Raw genomic sequence first — 27,265 nt, 5'->3', positions numbered from 1 at the left:
TTTTTACAAAACTATGTCCCACATTAAGATAATTTGTTTCTGAATGAATTTATAGGTCTCAAAAGATAAAAGGTGAATTCAGGTATGCCATCCAGTAGTTAAATCAGTATATCTTTGAACTGGAGACATATATCAAAAATAAGACCATTTTTTGCAGATCATGAGCTATATCTTTTAATTGATCATACCAAAAATGATCTTTTTAAAGATGAAGAAAGAGTAATATTTCAGCTTTGAAATGAGTTAAAGAAATCAATCTCTAAAAATTGTTAGTTGGAGTAAGACTGTAGTCCTACCTTAATGACAAGAATATAAACAATGTGACTGGGTTAACATGTATGTGAACGCCAAACTTTCACCTAACATCAGATATTGGAGAAACAGCATTACATAATAAGAACAAAATGTAAATCTATTGGAAATATCTTTATTGTTAGATCGACACAAAGCACGAAAAAAAAATATTAGAGAGACACAAAGTACTAGCAGTTATTCAAAGCTAGTTCAAAGCCAATTTCAGCTTATAAATCAACGATGTTTTTCCAGACGAAATGATCACTGACATACTCATTGTATTATTGTGTGAAGACTCAGTCAGAAAAACCTTTTTTATAATGCCAAAATATAAATATCGACAGGATTTATGACCTAACAGTTCGTAACATTCCAGCAATACGAATATAGCTTTGTTTTAATTTGTGTATGTATGATTTTAGTATTTTAGTATTTTAGTTTTCTAGTTCAATTTATTTATATCATTCTTTCTTCTAGCTCAGAATTTTGTTCGTTTTTAAAGATTTAGTTAATTATAGTTGATATGTTTAAAGCAACAAAATGAACAGACAAAAGTACATAGCACTTAAATCGACCAAATCTACCTTACGTAGATGTAAGCAACTATAGGTCTTCAACAAACACCCATAACGCATGGCAATCTATGAAAGGTCACGACATAACAAAATGTAAAACTATACAATAAAGAAATCCAATGGCCTTATTTATGTACAAAACAGCACACGAGAATTAAATATGACATTCAGTAACAAACAACAACCACTGAATTACATGTTCCTGACTTGGGACAGGCGCATACAGAATGTGGTAGGGTTTAACATATTTATGGACACCAAACCCTCCTACTTACCTGGGACACTGATGTAACAGCACAACGTAAAAGAAAATATAAAAATCTGTTGGAAAAGACTTGACTAATCAGATTGATACAAAACACAAAAACACTAAAAAGACACAAACGAAACAAAAAAAATAAAGTACCGATTGAAGAGTATTTGCAATTAATGAAAGCTAGTTCAATGCCAATAACATCGTAATTATGCATACAAAACAAAATATCAATTGGTACACATCCAAATGATTTCGTGTAAAGACGTCATAAACAGTCTAAGAAAAAAATACATTGTTCAATCCATAAATAAAAGTATCGACAGGATATAAAACCGTAAGTGTTAATAACTGAATAACAAAAACATCCTAACAACAAAATACTCAACTCCAAGGCAAATTGAAAAAAGGGGCAGTCCATAAAAGCTTCCAAAATTAGTCAAAATGAACTTATAAAAGGTCGGCCAGGAGAGGTTCACATATGAATTCCGACAACCTGCTGGAAAATTATATCTCTCAATTCAACAAAAATGTTGTCAATGAGAAACGCTAGCATACTGATCACTTGTTCTTCTGTATAGCATGTTTTATTTTATGGTTCATTTTTTAAAAACATGTAGAATTATATCCCAAAAACAATACATTTTAGCGTATGGTACCATTTTTATGAAAGAAAGCATTGTGGATTATTTCTTTAAGATGGGTTTTTAATTATTCATGGTGTATGGTGGTGTAAAGGGTGGAAAAATTAAAGGTTTTGATAGAATTTATTGGCCGAGATTTTTCAGAAGTTCTTTTGAGTTCTAAACAATCCAAACATGGTTAATGCCACTACGCCAGTAAACAGTTTCACAGTATTTCTGTAATCCCTCTTTCACTGCAGACACAATTTTATTTAGCGTAAAATACCTTTGTAGAACATGCACATGAGCTCTGGTTATTGTGTTCTACATAAATGGCTCATTAATGTGTTTATTCTACACAAGTAGTCATGACATTACATCTTTGTGTTAATCTCGTCCTTTACAAAGGGATATGACCTCGAGTCATTTTGTTAATTTCATTCTATACAAAAGGAGAGGATCTCAAGTCAGTGTGTTCCACATTAATAATAAAAAGGGGGATGATTAAAGGTCATTGTGTTTTGTATATGTACTTTACCTAGACAAATAAAACTACATTGCAAACTATAATTTATTGAAATGTAAGAAAAATGTTATTTCATTACCACAATATTTGTTTCAGGTAGATAGAAACTTATTTTTTTATAATAATTTTTTCTCAGAAAAGGGATGATTGTTTACGAATTCTTTTTCTAAAAGTCACCCTACTTATTCATTTCTTACTTTTTTCTGATTATCAAGTGGGATCATTTATAAGTTATCTTAAGAACTTTTAGAGACACTATATATTTAAATAGTTTTCAGAAAGCAAATTGATACAGGTCATCTTTCTTACCATAAAATAGTAGAATTTTTTTGTATTTTAATTTGTAGTAATTCTTATTTCTTTCTCCTTCTGAATTGTACACCATCGTTCTTAAGGTATGTCCCAACATCACATATTCTATATTCCTTATATAAGACAATTTTTGATGTATATTTGAATTAAACACAGATGAAAACATGATAGAAGCTTTTAATTTAAAAAGAAAACGAAAAGCCGCACCTTGAGGACATGTTACGCCCTTTACCCTTTTAGCTCGTCTTTATGCTTTAAAAAACTTTATATGATCAACTAGAAATACTGTGAGCGTTGCTCAAATATACCCCCCCCCCCCCCCCTCCAAAAAAAAAAACATGCAGTCACAGTGGAACCCATTTACACATAATATGAAGTTTGTGGCCTCGATTTATTGAACGAATAAAATTATATAACCATCTAAAGTGTGAAGGATGGACAGTTTTCAAGGATTTTTCAACAAATAAAGTTCCATAACTCCGCAATGTCATATCAGAAATTTATGGAAAAAAAAAGGGAGCTTATTTCAATAGATATAAACAAGCCCCCAAAGTTTCATAAAGACTGCTCACATTTTTTTGAGTTGTTGTCCGAAGACTAAGAAGTCGCAGTTTTATGAATAAAGTCCAAATACTTCAAAACTAAAAATCTGAATTTATTAAAATCGAAAGAGAACTAAGGTCATTATATCTATGAAAAATCACTAAAGTTTCATGAAAAGTGTATAAAGAAGTGTTTTGAATTATAGTCAGAAAAATTGAAAATCCCCCATTTTTTTATTAATAAAATCCCATAACTCGGAAACGTTAAATCTACAATTTATAAAAATCGAAAGGGAGCTTACGTCAAGAGATATAAACAATTCACCAAAGTTTCATGAAAATTAGTGAAAGCGTTTTTGGATTATATCAGTACCCATCAATTTGACTTATCTTGATGACTCAGCACTTTTCTCAACACAGTATTGGTTTCGGTGAATAATTTCTATTCTTGGTAATTACAATCGAATGTTCTAATCAAAAGCTTGAAAATAGTGCAATTTAACTGAACTCTGATTGATTTTGATTTCACTTGCTATATTCAGTATAGGGAAAACTTAGAATTTATTCTTCCATAATACTTACATTTTCTAAAATTACCACTTTTTATAATAAAACCCTCGACAAAACAGTTATGTGTAGTTTTAGTACTTCGCGTGTCCTTGGCTGAATTAAAGTATCTACGCCTTTTTTTAGCCTGGATATTTAGTATTCGTATTGTCATCTAATAAAGTCATGCTGATTATAAGGTGCATAGTTTTCCTTGCTTTCAAAATCTTTCTGTTCGAACCCGTCCTGGTTTTCTTACTAAAACACGAAACTACATGTGACTGGTAGTAAGACCTGTCATGACCAGGCTGGGAAACTGGGTAGGCAAATGCTCGCATTAAATCTGTACCGATACAGTGTGTTAAATGGTGCTCATAATAAAGGAGGAAGATACAGAACATACATGCATACATACATATACTATTGGTATCGGTATCGGATACGACCCGGAACTTGTTAATTATTGGTTATGTTAATTATGTGGAAAACAAAAGGGCCTTGAATGGTGTAATTTTTAATCAACACCATTGTCCTATATTAGTTATATATAAAGTTGAATTCTTTGATTCGTCGTTTTTACGTCATTCTGGCTAACACATTGGACCTCGTTCTTTTAGTAGTATAGATTATTCTGTTTTAGAAATTAAAGTCAAATAGTATCATGACCATCTTCGAACGGAGCTTGTTTATGGTATCCATGCCCACCGTCGTTTTACATGAAATTTATAAAACTTTGGAAGCCTTTTCCAATTATTCTCAAGAAAATATTTCAATTGGTTTCAAAATTTATAGTGTAAATATACACACCTCAGTTATTCATGAATAAATAAAAAATAATTGTACCCTTACATCCAATCACAGCGCTCCTAAGTCGAATTCATTTACCTGCCATGGGTACGCGAAAGGCCAACCTAAAGCCAAGAAAATGTAATACTACTTTTTACCTTGAAGCGATTTGTCAATAAAAAGTAAATTTACTTCGTATCGGATGGAGAAATAGATCCGGAAATTCACTGAATTATAATGTCTATTAAAATATGTAAAGAACGTGAATTGTTTTTAAAAATTGAGCCGGAATGGTTTCAAAACTTTACAAAATAAAGTTTTTAATTTTCATCTCGAAAAATTTGAAAGATACGGATGTTATTGAAATTTATAAATGTCGTAACCATTCCGTGGATATAATACAGAGCGCATATTTTCAAAAGTGAGTGAAAACGACCAGTATAAGGCTTAGTAGAGAGAATTATAGTTTTACAATATGAATAAGCACTCAAACTTTTCATTAAATGCCAAATCAGGAGTTTTAGGACTTCATTTTGTTTTTAGAAATATCCAGTTAGTCGTCTCTGTAAACTGTAAACTGTATTTACAAGTTTTCTAGACATGAGGAAGTTTAGACTATAGTGTATCACTTATGCGCTTATCTATTTTTAACGGCAGAGTGTAAACATTGGCATCTGCTATGTGGATTGTTGGTATGATAGTAGTCAAACATAGGCTGTAGATGATTAGATGTGTCGTATGTAAATGAAAAAATAGCCTCTGTCCATCTCTCTGAAATGGGTATTTAGTTGCTAATATCTACGTCATTTGGTCTCTTGTGGATAGATGTTTCCTTAATCTTGACAATCATACCACATCTTCTTATATGACGATCAATGACATTGGACATTAATTAACAGGAATATGACAGTTGTTATCAATTCGTTTCGTTGGTTGATATAGTCGACAGTTTGGTTTTGTCGGGTTGCTGCTTACAAGGAAGCTATTAAACTAAGAGTTCCAAGTGGTGACGTCGAATCGTTCCTTCGTAAATTTTACGGACACCATCACGAGTTGGTTGACGGTATGGAATATCACTGATGACATCGGATATATTCCAATTGCGATACTACAATCCCGTCCCCTTTTCCCCGAATATGACCTACTGAATTAGACCTTTTTCAATGGATTTTTACTAACATGAGCAACACGACGGGTGCCTTATGGAACACCTGAGATCATCCCCAGTTTTTGTTAGGGTTGTTGTTGCTCGGTCTTTGGTTTTCTATGTTTTGTTTTCTGTACTGTTGCTTGTCTGATTGTCTTTTTCTTTTTTAGCGATGAGTCTGGATGTCCCTTTTGTATCCTTCCATTCTCTTTAACGGGCTGCCGCTTCCTTTAATTTACCGTATTTTTTTCAGAATTTTTTGTCTGGTATGGAGGATGATGTTATTTATTAATGTGATGTCTTGGTAACCAATATTAAACGATTTTCTATTTCGGTACATCATTGTACCATGACTATTATCACATGAAATTGTTATAATTTCTAAATACTGTCAACAACATTTGTTTATGTTTTATTTTTTGATTTTTTTCTTATGAAAAATAACATTAGAGCATAAACTTGTAGACAAGCAAAAATAATTATTAAAAAAAATCAAAATGATAAAGAACTCTATTCAAAGAGGGTACCTCAATTGAAACTTTCCAATTTTCATTAAAGCTGTATTTAGATATATTTATTCAGCACACACATTCATCGGCAAAATAATATTTAAATCTATACTATCAATAATACATCAAAAAAGCTAATATATTGAAAAATTTCATATTTAAAAAAAATAGTAATATCATAAGATTCGATAATGTCTTACATAGTATTTCCAAGAAAATGATTGTGAAAAAAACAACAACGGTCAAGTTCTTTTTGTAGAAATTAAGTCTGTGTTTGCCATCATGATTCACTCTCAGGGCCTGCAAAAAAAGATGAAGAAATGTTTATGTAACACTCTTTTTGTTGGAAGACCTATCGCAGTGTTCCACAGAACTTAATGAAAAACGGGATCTCGGGTATTATTTCGTGACACATACTTAACAAAGTCCTAATCAAACGAAAATCACTTTTATTGTTGTTTTCCTTCTCACTATATGTTTGTGGTGAGACTTTTACAACGAACCACAGTACTTATATTTCAGCATTTCACAAGGTCATACTTTTCTAAGACTGTTTATGACGTCTATAGACTAAATCAATCTGATTTTTACAGATTGATACTTAGTCTAGGAGAACATGATGTATTATTTGTTATTGAATTTGAACTAGCTCGCAGTAACTGTGAGTACTCTAAGATCTGTACTTTGTTTTTTTTTTTGTCTTTATGTTATTTGTTGTTTTTTATGCTTCTAGCCGATCTGTTGAGTCAGGCCATTTCCAACTATTTGTTTTTATGTTGTGATGTTACACGGTTGTCCCTGGTGGTTGGAGAAGAGTTGAGTGCGCATAAACATGTATAATCCCTCCATATTGTGTATGTGCCTGTCCAAAGTAAAGAGCCTGTAGTTCAGTGATTGTCGTTGCTTGCTGTCTGTTATATTTTGTTTTTTCGTTTATTATTTTGCAATGAATAAGCCGTTGGTGCTTTTGGTTGAAATAGTTTGATAGTTGTCTCATTGACAATCATTATACATATCCTTATTTTATACTGATGCGCGGTTAAATCAACAAATTACAAACTTCGGCAGATAAAGAAATCTAGCACGGACTGTCATTTGCATAATTTCCCCGGTCATCAATGTGTTAGTTCAGTTTAACATGAAGTGCATATAAACGTTCTAATTTTACATCGGTTACAGTTTCTGTCCAACAGAACCGTGCTAGCGATGTTGTACAATTGTTTAAAGTCTCGGTGAATGTAATTGTAGCATGGAGCTGGTGGTCTCGAGTTTTAATCTGAGCTCCAATTTCAAATTTTCCTTTCAGATTAAAAGCCTTATATATTTTTTTTTAACGACACTAAGATTTACTGTCCAAATTACTATGACCACAATTGTTGTAAGATATCTTATTGAAAGGTAGGGTGGTGCTTATTAATTTTGCAAGATTGCGACTTCCCTGACAGAAGAGATTATTTCAGCTTCCCAATGTGAATTTCCACCTCTACGTAACAACATAGGAGGAAGACAGCAGAGGAAGAATTTGAAGTATCTACCTCCCATATCGTGAGTCCTATCATGCGTTCCTAGATAGAGGATTGCTGCCTACGAGGAAGCTTTTAAACCAAGAATTCCAAGTTGTGCAGCTTTAATCATCCTTTCGTAAATTTTACGGCCGCCATCACGAGTTGGTTATTCGTTATGGAATATCTGTTTCACAGATGACGTCGGAAATGTTTCAATTGTCATGACCACAGTCCCGTCCTCTTCTCCTCAAATGTGACCTCCCCTATTTGACCTATTTGTACACCGGGTTTGTACTCACAAAAACAACACGACGGGTGCCACATGACGAGCAGATTCTGTTTGCCCTTACAGAGCACCTAAGAACAACCCCGATTATTGGTGGATATTGTGTTGCCAAGTCCTGAGTTTTCTATGTTTTGTATTGTGTACTGTTGTTTATTGTTTGGTCATTTTTTGTTTTAGCCTTGGCATTGACAGTTCGTTTTCGACTTGTGAGTGTCTCTTTTGTATTTTTCGTCTCTCTTTTAAAATAACATTTTTATAAGCAATATATAATACATATAATGGAAAAAATTTCAACCTGTCTATCAATTTGAAAGATTCAACTCATGGTTAATCACGAACCGTATATGTACTACCGATGCGAATTATATTTTTATTTCTATGTAACTGCCTAAAATCCCTTCATCTTCCTAACTATTTAATCTAATTATAAATTATAAGCCTGTTCTTTGCCATTACATACATTTTATTAAATGGTCTTCAGAAACTAAATGATTGTGTGAATTAAAAGACAGAAAATTGGACCTTATTGCATATTGTAGTGGAACAACTACTTTGATTGGGAAAATGGAGAAAAGTTGATAATAATAACAATATCTGTACAAGTTTCAGTACACCAGCAGCGAATTTCGACAATCAATGTTTCTCCATTGATGCACGAACTTAAACAATTAGATAGTCCAATTCCAAAAACAAGCGTTGAAGAGCTGACAAAACCAAACTGGAACAAAAATAAATCTAAACGTGGACAAGAATTCAGTGCTACGCATGATGGAGATACGTTTCCTAATTTAAAATTATTTCTAAATTTTATAACAGCAAATTAAAATCAAACAATATCCTTATGTTCAAGCCAGTACCGAAAGAATCTGCTACTGGGCTGGTTATACCCTCATGGACTTACATTCCACCAGCAGATTTTTTTTTGTGTTTAATGACGGTGCATGTATATTTATATATTTAGCAATGTGTAACAGGCTACCTGCTATACTTGTATGAACTCTTTTATTCGAGACAGTTGTAATGTCGTCCTGCAAAAAGAAATACAATATTCAATATTTCAATAGTTGGCATCATTCGAAAGCTTCATTTCAGAATTTAATATGAATATAAGTAAAATCGAAATAAATTCAATAAATAAGGTTCCAACAAAATCTTAGTAAGACTATAAAGATGAATGAATGGTACATTGGTACGACAACATGCATATCTATTGATGTGATATGAATATGAATCGTGCATTGACGTACACCGACAAGTTGACCGGGAAATTTAACATACTAGTTCAAAGGGTGACAGTCAACAGGAAGACATGTCACCCTACCTGCACATATTATTCTGACTCTGAGCCGACTAGTCTTAGCTCTTACGCCTAAATTTCACGTACTATATTAATTTATAAGTGCGCGACGCAAGCATGACACCTAGGAATCGGTTAGGAATATTGAGAAATACAAAATTTCCTTATATCAAAGTAAGAAAAGTAGATATTAATAAAAATAGTAAATTTACATACAAAAGCAATTTCGTCGGTTCCCTTGGTTGTAGTTGTAAACTTTTCTCTCTTTCGAAATACTGATATTTTCCGTTTCCATGAACTTTGAATCTGAAATATACATTTTATATAATTTAAAGCCATCTACACGTATAATGATATTTCTCGAAATTATAAGTCAGAACTGGTAAAACGAAGATGTGGAGGGGCCCGCCAAAAAAGGGGGTGGCAATCAAAATCAGAAAAATGTACTAAAAATACAAACTTTCAGTATTTTGATATTCTTGTTTAAGAAAGATTAAATTACATGATAATAGTAATATTGATTGGAAAAAATTTTAAATATTTTGCAGCATTCAAAAAGGAAAATTTCAAAATACTGATAATTCCGTGTCCATGAACTTTGAATCTGAAATATTCAGTTTATATAATTTCAAGCCATCTACACGTATAATGATATTTCTATGAACAACTCAGTAGTCAGTACCTCGGTACTAATATGATTTATAACAATTCCTTTTTGAAATTGTCCGTTTATAAATTTTGAAATTATAAAGAAACAAAGGTTTCAATTCGCTCAGGCAAAGTTGACCTAAGAAGGTTTTGGCTATATATTAAAGAGTTTTTTTTGTCATACAGCTCTTCGACTGTTTCAGTTCTTATACATCATTGGCTTTCAAATATTCGGCTTTGAGCGGTCCTGATTAAGGTAAATTCAGAAAAGCGCTTCGGACGCATGAAATTTACAAGGTGTTGTTTTCATTTTCTTTTTTTTTTTAGAAATTGTACGTGATGACTTGTAAAACGAAGGTCTGGAGGGATCCGCGAAAACCAAGGAGACGGCCATGATCAATTAATTTTATCTAATTGGTTTAAATAGATGTTCGAAACCCCTGGTGATCTATGAAGGGTGCTGGAATATGACAACGGTTTATTGAAAAAAATATATGAATACTGCAAAACATTTTTAATCGATTATTTTTATTAACTCGTTGAAAACTATACAATCACCAAGCGTACAATTCTCCAATTGATTACCTTAAAACTTACTCAAATTGATGTTAATCGATTTTATCTTATAGTTTCAAGCTGTGTATATTATATGTAACTTTGTTCTGTGTACTCATAGATTCGTTCTAAAAGCCGTTAAAAATGAGACAACATCTTGTATAACAATATGCATTATACAGAATGAAAACATCTGAATACTTACTTTGGGGTTTAATAATCCATGTACAATAAATATCAGCAATCCCTGAAATTATATGATAATATTGCAATAAACTTGAAATCAATTATTTTAAAATAGTTCTATTACATATGGGTTTTTCATATTAGTATCCATATAAGTAAGCGAAGATAAATGTATGGTGTAGATAATTAAAAACAAAATTCTAAGTAATAATCAGATTATTTTTTCCTGTAAAAAAGAGGTGAAGGATACCAAAGGGACATTCAAACTCATAAGTCGAAAATTAACTGACAACGCCATGGCTAAAAAAACAAGACAAACAGACAAACAACAGTACACAAAACACACAATAGAAAAGCAAAGACTGAGCAGCTCGAACCCCACCAACAACTGGGGGCTCCGGAAGAGAAAGCAGATCCTGCTCCACATGTGGCACCCGTCGTGTTGTTCATATTAATACAAACCCGTTGATAAGTCTAATTTGGTAGGTCACATTCGGGGAAAGGGGGACGGGATTGTTACAATAACTGGAACATGTCCGTTATCATCGGTGAAACGGATTTTCCATAACGGTCAACCAACTGGTGATGGCGTCCGTAAAATTTTCGAAGGAACGATCTCAACTTCACCAATTGGAACTCTTGGTTTAATAGCTTTCTTTTGAGTAATATAATTCTAAAATAGATATTTGCTATATGTCACAGTACCTTACTCAATTGATTTTCCAACATTAAGAAAGAAATCCAAAACTTTATATTTATGCCTCCAGCATCACTGATGAGCCATTAATTATCAAAATGTGCATCTGGTGATGTAACACTGATGCCATTAATCTTATCAATACATCTTCTGGTGGACTGTTAGTCCTGAAGAGTATCACTATTACAATAGCCAGTACTTCGGTAATAATTAATAAACAAACTGGAACTTTGAATAGCATTTCATATATTTATTTCATTTTTCGTTTATAGCTATTTTTGCAAATTGCTACAACAGATAAGCTGAAATAACATGTTTTAATTCGTCACTTTAAATGATAATACAGAAAAAAGTTATTCAATATTGTCATTACTTTTCTAAATGTAACATGAGCATAACAGCGAGTATCATTAGTGGATAAAGAACTGTGGACCCTGGTTTTCGGTCGTCAGTTTTTTTTACCAAGTATCAATTGTCCTCTCCAATTTTACTCCGTGGTATTGTAACATTGTCTATTGTTTGATTTGTACATTTTGTAATTGTTGGTACTTTTTTTTCATTTTTTATATATTTTACAATTTTTATATTCAAAATACCACAGAAATTATTTATACATGTACGCACCTGAAATGAATTGATGATAACAAATAGATAACTCAGAACGATAGTATCTTCATTTATAGAGAAGAATCTTAAAGTCCATGTAAATCCAAAAAGGGGTGCTAAAACTGAAAAACATCTCAATCCAGTTCTACAAAATAATTATAGTGAGTTATATGTTTTTCATCAACAGATTTCTTAAATATGATGAGAAGCAAACACACATATATTTAAAACAGAAAAGGAAACAAAATTACATCTTTATATTCGAAGAATCTATTACCAATTAAAGTAGTAATAAACATCATGGTAAAAAATGTCAGAAGGCAATTTATTCGGTATATTTGAATAAATCATTATAAATTTGCCGCCGCCACAAATAGTTTTCAACTTTATGACGTCTCATCTCCCAAACCGTATCCCTTTTCTGTATAAACAAAACTCGTATGTTCAACAAGTCGGACAAAGAAACCTTCGCCGAGTTTCAATGGAGGGAGAATAGGATAAATGTAAGTTTTAACTCCGAACCAAATTATTAGGCGGAGTAAATTAAGTACTAATTTTCTAGTCGAATCAGAATCATATCAGTCAGCTGATCGAGTCATAACTTTGAACGAGTGTAGCGATTAAAGAAAGAAAATGGCGAAAACCAAGGAATGGTTTTGTTAGATACACGAGCATCACTTAAGAGACGTTAATTGTCGAAACGCGAATCTGGTGCATTAAAATTGGTACCCTTAATGTTATCAACCATGAGCAAAATTAGAAATCGTCAAAAACGAATTCCGTCCATTTTGTCATCAGTGACAACATACAAACACTTATAACTCATTTGTATAACGGTTCAAAAGTAATTTGAGGCCAATCAACTGCACACAAACCCGCAGTACAACATAATATCAATAACGGGATTTCCGCCTGAAAATTGGTTTAAACTGTATATAATATGAACTTATTAGATAGTACTTACATTAATTGCTGTAGTTTTGTTTTCTTTTTTACAGCTTGTAACGAGAACAGTTTCCTCACAACAAATACAAAGATCACAAAGTTGGTCTGGAGAAAAGAACATAATTTGATTATTTTTCAACATGATTCAAAATTTTGCAAAACTGATTGCAGGGCGGTTGCAGTTTTATGTTAGCTGATAATAAGTCTTGGAGCTTACTTGCTGTTAGGATTTTCTTTATACTTGTTATTGTTTTGCTTGTAACTTGCTTGTATTTGTTGTTAATAATTAGTTTTATAGTTTAAGTGACTTTTCTAATGAAACTGGTATTAAATGTATGGACTTTGATATATCTTTAGTAATTCTAGATTAGAATAGAGTTATAAAACCGAGTTAAATGATACAAACAGGGCAATCAAAATCGTTTGTAAAATAATAGGTGCATGTTCAACTCAACCAATAATAAAAGCTATATGTAAATAACACAAATGTAGTGCTAAAGGGGAAAACTGCTGAATGTCCACTGAACATAACTTGTATTATATAACATACAATAAATATAAGATTTTCGACCAATGTAACGAGTTTTCTTTTGTGAACGAAATAGTGCAGAAATGTCACTTATGTTGTCAAAAAATGTAGAAATTTTACATATGTGACTACAAATTGACATAGACATATTTGACTAGAAATGCTAATTTTGCACATAGCGTTTTCCCAATATATAACTGAGTCCAACGTCTTACAAGAAAAGATATTTTTTCTGTACTAGTATTTTTCTATGAAACGTTCTACAGAGAATTTTCTGTCTGGGTAAGGCTTTGGTTCATACCTTAACACTAATAACTAATATCTAAAACCTAAGATTATTTTGGCAAAGTGTTCATTTTTGATGGGAGCTTTTTACGAAAAATGAAAAGAAGCTAGCATTATATGTAACTTCACGCTCCGCTATATAGATGTTGTTTGACCCTCACTGGATAATTCAAAGTTTGGTGACTATGTTGAAATAAAGGATACAATAAATACAGTTAAGTCTGCCTTATATCATGAATAACATCTAGAAATTGACAATGAGGGTCGGTTGAGAACATAACTTTACAACAAAAGAGATGCTTTCAGACTTCTTATTGTTAACTGTCCGTTTCTATGTAGCAACATTCCAGCAGAGTGCCTACATATGGAGTGTATATCTCCCAGTTGATACGATATTCCAGATCTTGCATTTACTATCATTATTTCATTGATAGAGGGATGGTACTTACGAAGAAGTTATTAAACCAAGAGATCGATTGGTAAAATTGAAGTCAACCTTTCGAATGATTTACGGACGCAATCACGAGTTTGTTGACCGTTTTGGAATATCTGTATCACAGATGACGAAGAATATGCTTCAATTGTCGTAATCACAATCCCGTCCTCTTTGGTCGAACGTGACCTACCGAATTAAACTTATCGAGTTTGTACTAAAATGATTAACACGACGGGTGGAAAATTTATAGCAATATCTGCCTTTCCTTTAGGAGCACCCGTGAAAACCTCCAGTTTTTGTTGGGTTCGTTTTGCAGTCTTTAGTTTTCTGTGTTGCGTTTTTGCCATCGCATTGTCAGTTTGATTTGACTTAAAATTTTGACTATAACTTTAGTATTTTTAGCCTCTCCTTTGCATGAAATGTTAGATGATTAAACTCGAAACCAAATATGCTGATACTTATCTGACATATTTCTCATGAACATCGGAATGATGTTATTTGATAGATTTATTATACATTTTTGATTTCCGAATTCAAATAACAAAAAAACGTGGCCTTTAGACACCTTTTCCTTTTGTAATCTTTTTAATTTTGATGATGATAAATTTTCTTTTTGGTATTTAAATTATAAAAAACGCTAAATGAAATATTTTATAATGGAAAATGATATGCATTTTTATAATGGAAAATGATATGCAACAAAAGCATAGAAAATTTTTCATTGACATATGATAGCACTTTTGGCATTACATTGCACAACAAAATATTAAGGCAACTTACAACAACTATTACAGCACACGGAGTGAAAAACGCCCAAATCAGTCCATTGCTTGTTGATAACCAACAACTGTATAAAAAAAAAGGCAAAAAATTAAATTTTCTTTTCTAAATTTGGTCGTTTTTTCGATCGAAATAAATTAACAAACCACAAACTACTAATAATACTCAGGAAGTATAAATGCTTTGACAGAAACCAGTAACACTATATATATATATGTTTTTATATATGCTAGCTAAATTTTTCAAAGTAATGTTAAAATGATTAAAATTGAGAATGGGAACGGTTGAAATATATTGAAATCCCCCCTTTTCTGTGATTTGTACACCCCACGTACTGTAATAAGAACGTGTACACACATTCATTCATTTGGACGTTCTTGTACACGATTACAATTAAGGAAAGTCTTTATTGACCATATTTTGCCTCACAATTTTTATGAAAATGAGATTTATACTATATGAACAAGCTTGTGACTCGGATTTGTTTAAAGATTATTGCTCATCTCTGGTGTTTTAAAAATGTCTCACAAAATTGATATATGAGGGTAAACTGCAAGGCTTATGACAGTCACCGGCGCAATCTCTCACAGCTTCAATTTCTTTAGCTTCTATCAAAAAGCATATTCCATTTAAATTATTTAGACTGTCAAAAGTCTCTATATTTCTGTATATGTTTTAGATCTCGTCAATTTTGATGGTCAAATTACTTAATGTAAACACTGTTTGCTGTTATCTGAAGATCTTAAGGTCAGATATAACTTTCTGTAAAGTTAAGAATCCGACAAATGAACATAAACAATGCTTGCTTGAAAGAAATATATAGGCCCGATTTTGAATAAGATTAATTGCCTGGTGCTTTAACTTCTCTGATTCTCACGAAACTTTTATCAATCAATTAAATATTTATGTTCATGTTCACTTTTTTTATTGATGGTTGTATAACTATCTTGCTTTCTGGGAGTTTTTTTTTTTGTCGAACGAGAATTTTTATAAGAAATGATTTAAGGAAACGAATTAATAGAAAGTATTGAACCCAACATAGATAACAAGACAGTGTCAATATTTTCCAGTATAGGCTCTATAATGCCACATTGAGCGCTCTAATAAGATAGTGCACACTTCATGACACAATCATTACACGCACATGTTAAGAATCAAGCAAAATTACCACGCTTTTATTGCTGTTCTTAATATCAAATCTGTACTTAACAAGCCTTAATCAGACAAACGTCAATCATTCATACCCAATTACATTATACAACTACAAATTAACAATTTAAGGTTTCAAATTTATATAATTCAATTAATCTAGATAGGACAAATTGGTTCAAAACTAAAGAGAACAAAACATATATTCTTATAAAATTCTACCTTCAACCACATACCAAACAGTTAAGATATTATACATATATTCGATGAAAAGCAATTGTGTAAAAAATACTCCTTACTATATCCCACCTTTTTGGGGAATATGAGGAATAAGATTGTGTTGACTTCATTTTATTCATTTTATGTTTGTATTTGTATTGTTGAATGCATACTGATGGTGCCGTTGATACATTTCCCACTTATCGTGTCGCCTTTTTAATCTGAACACCAGTACCTATTCGTATGCTACCATGTTGTGTTGTTGCAACTTTACTTTAGATCTTCATATGTTAGTAAATAAAACTGGTTGTGATGCAAATATAGAATATACTGAATTAGTGTAATATTTTTTTAATTATTCATAAATATGTCAAATATAATCTTATACTAGGCACCATAGAAGAATAAAAACTGCAGAAGAACTTTTTTTTACTAGAAATAAATTTCCGTACACATTTTTATTAATATGAATTTCATGAAGTATATTTTATAGGTACTTACTACTTTCCATCGCCGTATCCTTCTAGTTTTGTAACTGCCATCGATATCGCAACAATAAGCACCGGTATTCCTATAGGAAAAGACACTACATTAAAAATCTTAAAATTATATACATGTGCATAAACTTGTTACTTGCAATAAAAAGCAGCTAATAAGCTAAGACTAGGTTTTCCCTCTTTTCCCATGAGATTTTTTAAATATTTCAACATTTAGTTACTTATCTGAAGTTACTATGTATTAAACTTTCAAATTGTCCGATAATTAGGATTTCATTTGGAGTTTCGATCTTTTACCTCATTTACTTCTCAGTGTTGTTTCAGTTTATAAACAAATTTTTTTCGTTCTCGTAAGTTAGACATATAACTATAAAATATGACATTAAAACTATAAAATGATTAGAAGTAAAAACAAACAGAAGCAGAGGACACTAAGGACACAATCGAAACCATAAGTAAAAAACAGACAATATCAAGCCCAAAACGACGAAAAGACAAACAACAGTCTACTAAATACAACATAGAAAACTTAAGATTAAACAATACAGACACTACCAATAAATAGGACTGATCTCAAGTGGAAGGGAAAGTATATCCTGATTTCCTATTTATATTTTTAATAAGCTTTGGAATTCCAATATTTTGGCATCGAGCATCACTGAAAGGACAGTGGTTGTCGAAATGCGCATCTGGTGCAGAAAAATTGGTACCGTTTATGTTAAAACGTACGTCGTGCTTCTAATGACAAGTACTTATGATGTTACAATAGAGGATTAGAGTAAAAATTGTTTGTCTGTTTCATTTTGTTGGTTGTAGTTTTGTTGGGGGGTGGGGATAAGAGGCCTCTTTATCATTAATAGTAGGCTTATCCTTTTTCAAAGAGGTTTTTAATTGCAAATATACCAAGACTAATCATACAATTATATAGAAGCATAAGCTTTTATGGTACTCTATGAAAACGGTATCATATTTAACTATTCCTGAGTCGACATAACTCCTTGGGGATTGTCGGTCCCAAAGCGTACCACAAGGTTTTTCGGTTTATTATATTTTACTAATTTTTTAGTGGGGGATCTTTTTATTATTAATAGTACGCTAATCCTTTTCATTGTTCTGAACTAAATATTGTGGCTAAAATGGTCATCATCTTGCAATCTGTTACATTCTACGATTGAACATTGTTTGTGTGCCAATTTTTGAACTTAGATTTGTGATGATGATGATGCATGGCTGCTTAACGTCCAGCGGCAAATTAATATTCATATTCAGGACGAGAACATGTTAATGTAGAATGAATACTAATCCTGCTTTGTACTAGACCGACACGCTAAGCCGGATTTTTAACATGCTAGTTCACAAGGTAACAGTCCGCAGAAAGACATGTCACTTTACCCGGACCCATTATTCAGACTCCGAGCCGACCAGTCTTTGCTCTTACTCCTTAATGCCGCGTGCTTAGTGGAGAAGCAGCAAATACCAATTTTAAAGTCTTTGGTTTGACCCAGCCGGGGTTCGAACCCACAACCTGCCGCACTCGAGGCGAACACGCTACCACGAGACCACCGAGGCGGTGTTAGATTTGTAATGTATAAACTGACCTCTAATTGTTTTATTCATATCATTATCATTTTTAATATATAGTTATAAAGGGAGGTAATAAAATATTACATCAATCGATTTACTAAAAGAATAAACGAGTGCAACAACAGTTTCTAGGTGTTTGTTAATCAATACATAGTATATAAAACACACAATTACTCACCCCATCCAATTGGAATCAGAATCGGTGATATTGCACGTTGTTCTTTTGATACGGTGGCCAGCATTTTTCCGTGCACAATGCCTTCTGCAACCATCATATGTATACCCACTAAGAATAGGAAATGAAGGACAATGGCCACTACCTTGCAGGCGATCTGTAAGCATTATGCAAGAGTATATATGATTTTATAAAACAAAGATTTTAACGAATTACAAAGACAACAATGTCGTACGAAATGAAAATTTTCATATTTATTCTCTCATTTTCTAATCTTTAATGAAACTTTTGTTCAAGTTACGTACAACTTTTTAAACATTTATCCTTGATTGCAATATCTACCATACTATTATAATCGCAAAAATGAAATAAACACGCTATATAAAAATAAGGAGATGTGGTATGATTGCCAATGAGACAATGCCAAAGTTCAAATGAAGTGAATGTAAGCAATTATAGGCAACCGTAGGGCCTTTAACAATGAGAAAAACCCTTACCGTAGAGGCGGCTATAAAAGGCCCCGACATGAAAATTATGAAACAATTCAATTGAGAAAACTAACGGCCTAATTTATAACAAAACAATTTACGATAAAAAATATGACAGACATGAACCAACAACAACCACTGAACTCGGGCTATGCATATTTCATTCCTTTTTAGCTGTCAGTTGCAAGAAAGTACGCGTTAAACATGTACAACTAATGGGAACTAATCACCTTATTCTCCGTTCCTTCAATTCCAGCTAAAAATACCACATACGCTAGGAGAAAAACTATAGCCATTGTGACAAGAATTTTTGACTTGTCAGATGGAAGAAGTCTGCAAAATAACATCAACAGTTATAGAAAAGTATATAAGTCATTACACTATATAATGTGGATTCTTTTTATTATTCGTTGATACTAATTTTCACGGATTTCGTTGGAACAGGTGAACCACGAAATAAAGTGTTTAACGAATAACAAATTTTTTATAATGTTATATGCAGACTTTAGGCCTTCGGCTGTTGTCTGCTCTATGGTCGGGTTGTTGTCTCTTTGACACATTCCCCATTTCCATTCTCAATTTTATTTGGCAAAAACCACGAAATCAAGTATCCACGAAAATGCAAGTTTTGTTCAATCCAAGAAAATTGATACCCATGAAAATAAATGAATCCACAGTAGGTTATAGGGGGTCTAGTTCGCTCTGATGTACCTTAACACTCGGCCCTACTCCGTTTCTGGAGAATGCGGTTTTAACTGTTTTTATTTTTTTTAAATGTATATTGAAACTATAAAATACCAGCTGTAGGTCACAAGATGACGCTTTTTTGTCGAATGAGCTCATCGAATGAGGTAAGAAAGGCTTTAATATTGTTTCAAACTTCGGATATTTGAGAACATCAATATGATAACAATCTGATAATCGATTGATCAGATCGTGTATCAGATTGTATTCATGATATAGACATCAACTGACTGTCATTGTTGTACCAGCAAACTATGAAAAGACTTGCTAACTTCGAGTCAAAATTATCACATGTATCAACTTGAGTAATTAGTTCGGTTCAAATATTTTAAGACTGGGTATTGCAGGTTGAAAAGTTTTTTGATAAAAAAAAAAACCAATATCGAAAAACAGAAGGCTTTAACAACTCTTAATGAGTATCTTATCATCGATATCATGATCATTTAATCTTCTCAAGCAATCAAATCAAAGAATGATTTGAAAACTTAAAACAACACGTTATAAATGTCATGCGTCCGAAGCGCTGTTCTGGATTGACCTTCATCAGGAACGCTCAAGGCCGAATATTTGAAAGCCAAGGATGTAATAAAAACCTAAATGTTGAAGGGTTATATAACCAAAACGGATTATGGATCCATTAATTACATCATTTCAGTATATAAATGATTGATTTGTCTGTTAAGTGTCGTTACGTTCTGTCCATGTATGCGACGATTGCCTTTGTAAAGTGGAAACATAAATGTTAGATATAGATTTTTCGTGCACACAATAAGTATTTCGGAAAACAAGAAATTAGAAGATCAGTTATATCATATAAAAACTTACCTCCACTCAATAAAATATATTATTAACAATACGACAAGAGCAGCAATGGATATCGAACAACCAATTTGGGTAATAATTGCAAGAACCTTGTCGTGGTTATCTGGCTGCAAACAAACAATATGCAATAGTTAACCTTTATTAAAAATGTCTAGATATAAATAGGGAGATCTTGTATGTTTGTCAATGGGACAACTATCCACCAGAGCCAGCCTGAGGTTCATGTTGTTTGAACTAAAAATTTAATAGATATCTCATAGAATAAGAGACACTAATAGTTGACCATTGTTTGAAGATAATAGATGTTCATGGAAACACTCAGGTTATTGTTATGCAACTTTTCTGTTTTCAAACTAAGTTTCCTTGGGTTTCAAGGTACGTATATTATTAATGATAGATGGCAGTATTTAATCCGTAACAGAGCATATCTATAATATTTTAAGGGATATGACTAAATATTATCTTTGGTAAGTTTTCATAACCATGATTTGGCCTTTCAATTGTTTTAATATGAGTGCCACTGATTAATCTTGTGTAGAGGAAATGCGCGTCTGGCGTACCAAATTATAAGCCATTTTAAGTTTGATGAGTTTTAATTTAAACAAACAATTTAGAGGACCGCCGACTACATTAAATGAATAAACATTGATACATTGACAGGGGATATTTAGAAAACCAGGGATACATCTCTTATAAGTTGTGACTATATAATACTATTTTTTAATAATATAAAATCGAGGGTTTCACTTTGCTTATAGCTAAGTGTACTGTGAACCTTTGATAGAAAATGCAAGTATGGATCCATTAGAAACTAACGTTGAAGAACTTATCTAAATATGGTGAACAAAAAGACTTTTGTTCAAAGCGGCGTTACTCTATAATCCTATAAAGTATATAACATTACGCATGTGCAGGCCACTTACAAAAAAAAAACGTAAAATATGCATCATATTAATTTGCAAAAAAACATTTCGACTTTCAGTTGTAAAACAACATTTATGTTTGCAATTACTGTGCTTGAAACATTGATTTGTGAAGCATACTTCTTGCGCTACTTAAAGTCTTTTAGTAATTTTTTTAATGTCTGTTTAGGTCTCTCGATATATCAAATATAATTCTAAACGCGAAGCAATCGGGATTCGAAAATATTCCGGATTTGCATGGGATCCTAATTCATCGTGATACGCTTCAGATCTATGTTTTTTTTATTGCTTTTAGAAATTATATTAATCTTTTTTTAAGAAAAGAAGTCCATCAGTTTAACTTAAGGATCAATATCGATAGTTGGGTTTAGACTATGTCGCATTAATGTGTTTGTTAGGAACACATTTTGGATTTTCGTGGTGGAAAAAATCACGATCAGCATCATAACAGGCATGCGCAGATTTGTCTTAACTAAGGTAATGTTCGTTCAATATTTTAAGTTATCATCAATAAAAATATTAATACATACTATTTCATATAAACTCAACAGAACTGCAAAGTTGGTCAAATGAGTACTTGTACATTCTGTGTAGGTATTATTCTGATGAAGTGTCTTTAGTCCGCTTGCCGACCAAAAACCATTATTTCTTTGAAATTAACAATTATATTATATTTCTAACATTTAGATCGATAAATGTTAAGTCTGATTTCAATCAAACAAGTTTGTGTTTGCAAAAGCAGGCATTTCCATATTAGAAAATGGAAATTGATAGTTATGTAAATGATAATTATCAAAAATCAAATTGGGAACTGCCATGAAACTGAATTACAAAGACATAATGTCAGTCGGCTTACTATTGAATTTGTTTTTTGTTCGCTTTATTGTTCCACTTGTTACATTAAACTGATCTTGAAAATGCTGCTGTCAAAATGACGTTGTCACTTACAGATATATTTGTAACTCAAAAACAACTGCAAAATGGTTATAAAAACAACCGGGAAGCTAATCACTTAACATATTCTACTACAGTCAACAAGAATTAGTTTATTAATACAGTTACTCAGCTTTTAATTTCGTTTAATGCAATTGTTTGTAGGTTTCGTGTTATTTCAATCTTCAGTTTCATGTTTGAAGTTTTTTCTGAGCGGTGTTAGCGTTCATTAATTTTTTCCTGTAATGCCATGACGTTCGTTTATTTTTTTTTTATTTCGATTTTTGATTGCATCCAATGTATATTCTCCCTCCTTTTAGCTATCTCATACATTGATCGTTCATTTCAACATGGTGCATAAGACCTTATTTTAGATTATGTCATTTTCCTGATTTAGATGCTTTCAACTAAAAAAGATGTTTGATTCATATGAAGAATAATTACAGTGATATTTAAGTGTTGGACGTGAACACACTCTGTTTGAAGTTGATACGATTCAGATTGATTTACCCCTTTCGATTTGAAAAGTATACACATAGTGTATTAAACACATGATCTCTACACGCACTTGAATCAACCAAAAGCAAAGGAACAGCACTTTGATTCCTGATTGCTGTCCTTCATCTCAAAACCACTGTCTCCTTTAACCTGAACAATTAGCAATACATTACATGATATCTGTATTTCGCTTTCATATTTTATTCTTTTTGAATTACACTAAATATTGTAAGATTTGTGCTAGGCTCTGATTCTTTGTACGCACTAAGCTATAATTTATGGGCCTTTTGGTTTCATAATATCTTCAACAGTTGTATTGGGTTTTCATTTTCAAATATTTTGACCTAGATTATTACTGAAGAGAAACTAATTGTCGAAAAGTTTGTACTGGTAATATAATTTATTATAATTTATATTCATTATTTTTGATTCAAAAAGTTGTCTTTATAAAATTGATTCATAACAGTGATCGATATATCTGAGTGTTTGTTTATTTTGCTTAAACGTCTACCTCATATAAAGATTAACTTATAGAAATCTAAAACTTACTCCACAGTGTAATCCCAGAACGAACATCTTGCTCCTTCGTCATGAATCTGCAAAAACAAATTTTTTTCGACTATTAACATTATAAATAATGAACTAATTAATTGTCAAACGGGAAATCTTCGAAACGATCATGCTTGGTTAAGCATTGTAACAGATGTTCTTTTTATGTAAATGGGATTAACTTTTATATCATAGTTTTTTGGGTTTTTTTTTTTCATTTGATATAACCATACTATGAGCATTGAAAAAAATAGTACATCTTATACTTTACGTGAGACAAATTTAGGAAGCCAAGATGTGAGATTGAAAATATATTCCAGGAAATTCGTGAGTGACTTTACCTAGAACCGAGTCAACTCCTGATATATTCATGCCGCATATAACTTTTAACATTTAAAAAAAATGTATCTATTAAATATGATATTCTCTATATTACCTGATCATATTTGAAGTATAAATATAATGGTGGATTCAGACGATACTGGTTGATTCTTGGTAAAGTAAGTGACAGAACTGACGTTATCACTGTAATTTCCTGATTATCGACACTATATAATAAAAATTTGATTTCCCATTACTAAAGCATTTTTGTTCTAAAAAAACGACTTTAATAGACTTCATGTTGAACTCAAAAAGATTGAAATGATTAATTTACATTGTGACCGTATCAAAAATTCAAATATATTTCCTCCATCTCAGCGAATGTATACAAAGTCTTAATTTTTTTGAAGGTAGCAATTAGATGTAAAATATAGTAATGCTGATAAAGATGAAATATATGTTTAAACAGGGGAAAACCCTGAACTATCAATAAGATATAGATTCTTATGCCTCCTTCACAATAGATGTTGACTCCAATTTGAAGAATGTATCAGAAACAAGTTCGTTTATCCGTAAGAAGAAGGTCAAATGATACACATATCAATTTCAATTTGTAAATTTGTGTTGTATGATAAATTATTTAGCCTCGACGTCTTAAGGCAAAACAAAAATATATAGAATATGAGGGAAATAGAAAGCGTGTTGTCCTTTTCCTGGTAATGTTTGGCTAAATATCAGCAAGTATCAAGTCGGACGCAATCGAAAAATGTTCTTGCTTTTGTCAGATAATGGTTTGAAGATTAAATATAAATTCCACCAGGGAGTGTTATTTTTCGATTTATTCAACAAAAAACAAATGTCTTTACAAAGTATTAATCTTATGATCGTCCATTGTCTTTACAAATTGTGAATATATTCTACATCAGCAATAAAAGATCTGCCATCGACACACAATTCTCCAAATAACAAAAAAGACATGACATTCACCAACTGCTGACGATCTTTTTTTGTCACGCACACGAAATGTAGCGGGGTTCATATCTCATATCTTAATCCTACATTACAGAACATACAACACAAATCTGTATAGGAAAGGCAATAAACAAACATATAAACTGTATAACAGATAAAACAAAATTAATGGCATATTTTAATCAGTTCTGCTCGCGCAAATAAATAATCAAACAGCCGATTTCTAGCAAATCCTGGATAATCATAGGTCTGTTCTATGTTCCTTTGGAATTTCAACTAAAGATGGAGAACTGGATCTTCCATCACAGTATTTGATACCTAAATTACATAAGTGTCCTTACATTGCTGGGTCTTCCAAGTGCTCCACGAAACCTCTTTCTAAATTATTAACATCAATTTTATTAGCAATCAAACCAGGGCTTCAAAGTTATTGTGAAACTACCCATTCTAGAGGTGGAGTGAATCAGATGTGGATACTAAAATATTCCAAAGATCTTTTAGAATAAATACAATCTAAGACTCTCTCATCTTGCAATAGTATTAAAACATTTGACTATTTTATACTTTACACAAGTATTTCCCATTCCAAACTAAAAGACAAATTGAAAGAGTTGGTTCTGCTTTTTTTCATAAAAAAGAATGGCCAACGTTTATACAAGTATCTTGTCTTAGGTAGGGATAAATCCTACTTTGTAAAAAATCACTCTCACTCAAACAAAAGATTCTCTGAAACTGACATTATCCAGATACTTGATTTCTTGATTGACAACATGTTTGTTGCGTTTGGAGGACGTGTTTTTTTAACAAACTATCGTTATTCCCATGGGAACCAACTGTGCCCCTCTTCTTGCCGACTTGTTCCTTTATTCATATGAGGCTGACTTCATACATAAACTACTTAAGAAGAAAGAAAATAAGTTAGCAGTATCCTTTAACTTCACGTTTCGCTGTATAGATGATGTTCTCTCACTGAATAATTCAAAATTTGGTGACTATGTTGAACGCATCTATCCAATTGAACTTCAGATAAAGGATACAACAAATACAGTCTTGACTTACATCTAGAAATTGACAATGAGGGTCGGTTGAAAACAAAAATATACGACAAAAGAGATGATTTCAGCTTCCAAATTGTGAACTTTCCTTTTCTATGTAGCAACATTCCAGCAGCGCCTGCATAAGGAGTATATATCTCCCAGAATGATACGACATTCCAGGGTTTGTATTTCCTATCATGTTTTCCTTGATAGAGGGTTGCTGCTCACAAGAAAGCTATTAAACCTAGAGTTCCAAGTGGTGAAGTTGAAATCATCCCTTTACGGACGCCATCACGAGTTGGTTGACCGTTATGAAATATCCGTTTCACAGATGATAGCAGATATGTTCCAATTGTCGTCACTACAATCAGTCCCCTTTTCCCCGAATGTGACCTATCGAATAAGACTTAATACCGGGCTTGTACTAACATGAGCAACACGACGGATGCCACATGTGGAGCAGGATCTGCTTACCCTTCCGGAGTACATGAGATCACCCCCAGTTTTTGGTCAGGTTCTTATTGTTCAATCTTTGGATTTCTATGCTGTGTTTTGTGTACTGTTGGTCTTTTCTTTTTTAGCCATGGCGTAGTCAGTTGATTTTCGACTTATGAGTTTGAATGTCCCTTTGGTATCCTTCGCCTCTAGTTTACTGTACTTCAAAAAACATTTCAAGAAGGAATATCATGAACAGTACAAAAAAAAAGATAGTTTGCCAAGCTTAAAACAACACATCTATAATGTTTTAGTAATGCTTCAAGATAAAGGACTATAAAGTTATTAACAAAATACTTTTAATAAATATTACCTTGTTTTTCTTGGTAATAACTGTGCTATTGTACTGTAATGAATCGCAATGTATCCTGTGGTATTTGTTATTTCTACAAATACATATATATACAACAAACATTAAAAACTGACATTTGATCAAAATTGATTTGAAATGTATAAAGATTACAAACAATCAGGTGATCTTCTTTTTAAAATCATCTTTAACAACATGTTTAATTAAAGTTAATGATTCCCCAATGGTTTATACCATAGTAGTTCATTGCACATAATAAAAAAGATTTAATGTAAATGCAAATCATATATTTTTCTTGAAATACTATAGTATATTATTTTAAAACTTGAATATTTATTTTTGAGATTAGTAAATAAATTCAAATATTTTATATAAATGAAGAATACGATTCGAAAGACAGGTACAAATTACCTTGATTTAAAACATCATATTTTATGAAATAAAAGGTGGAGGTATTCGTTAATGAGACACTTCCCGATGACTCGAAACAATCAAACATTTACCTCTCAAACTCTCCTTTGCTAAGAAAAGACGGTCGTCCTTGCCAAGTGGTTGATCAAACGCGTGGAAAGTGATGTTTCCCTCGTTGTTTTTGTTTATTTCTACATCTAAAAAGTATAGGTGACTTACAAAATTCCAAAATCGTTAAAGTATATAGCAACTGATAATGGTGAACGATTA

At 32.1% G+C, this 27,265-nt stretch overlaps 1 protein-coding gene across 1 annotated transcript in view; it reads right to left on the bottom strand.

Moving 5' to 3' along the window:
- Positions 1-6,000: 6,000 nt before the first annotated feature.
- The window catches only part of LOC127708006 (adhesion G protein-coupled receptor L3-like), a 60,074-nt gene continuing 38,809 nt past the window's right edge, over positions 6,001-27,265 (bottom strand). The window contains exons 15-30 of the mRNA XM_052212798.1: positions 27,088-27,192; positions 26,588-26,660; positions 23,886-23,997; positions 23,450-23,496; positions 22,000-22,117; positions 20,550-20,653; positions 19,211-19,313; positions 18,496-18,649; positions 16,738-16,807; positions 14,869-14,935; positions 12,858-12,943; positions 11,912-12,038; positions 10,610-10,651; positions 9,418-9,507; positions 8,884-8,932; positions 6,001-6,413 (exon numbers count right to left, since the gene is read on the bottom strand). Of these exons, the coding sequence (XP_052068758.1) occupies positions 6,394-6,413; positions 8,884-8,932; positions 9,418-9,507; positions 10,610-10,651; positions 11,912-12,038; positions 12,858-12,943; positions 14,869-14,935; positions 16,738-16,807; positions 18,496-18,649; positions 19,211-19,313; positions 20,550-20,653; positions 22,000-22,117; positions 23,450-23,496; positions 23,886-23,997; positions 26,588-26,660; positions 27,088-27,192 (1,367 nt within the window). The 3' untranslated portion in view covers positions 6,001-6,393. The remainder of the gene's footprint in view (positions 6,414-8,883; positions 8,933-9,417; positions 9,508-10,609; positions 10,652-11,911; positions 12,039-12,857; positions 12,944-14,868; positions 14,936-16,737; positions 16,808-18,495; positions 18,650-19,210; positions 19,314-20,549; positions 20,654-21,999; positions 22,118-23,449; positions 23,497-23,885; positions 23,998-26,587; positions 26,661-27,087; positions 27,193-27,265) is intronic.

This window comes from Mytilus californianus, unplaced genomic scaffold (assembly GCF_021869535.1).
Source record: "Mytilus californianus isolate M0D057914Y unplaced genomic scaffold, xbMytCali1.0.p SCAF_1, whole genome shotgun sequence".
NCBI classification, from domain to species: Eukaryota; Metazoa; Mollusca; class Bivalvia; order Mytilida; family Mytilidae; genus Mytilus; species Mytilus californianus.
This window is presented reverse-complemented; position numbering and strand designations above follow the sequence as displayed.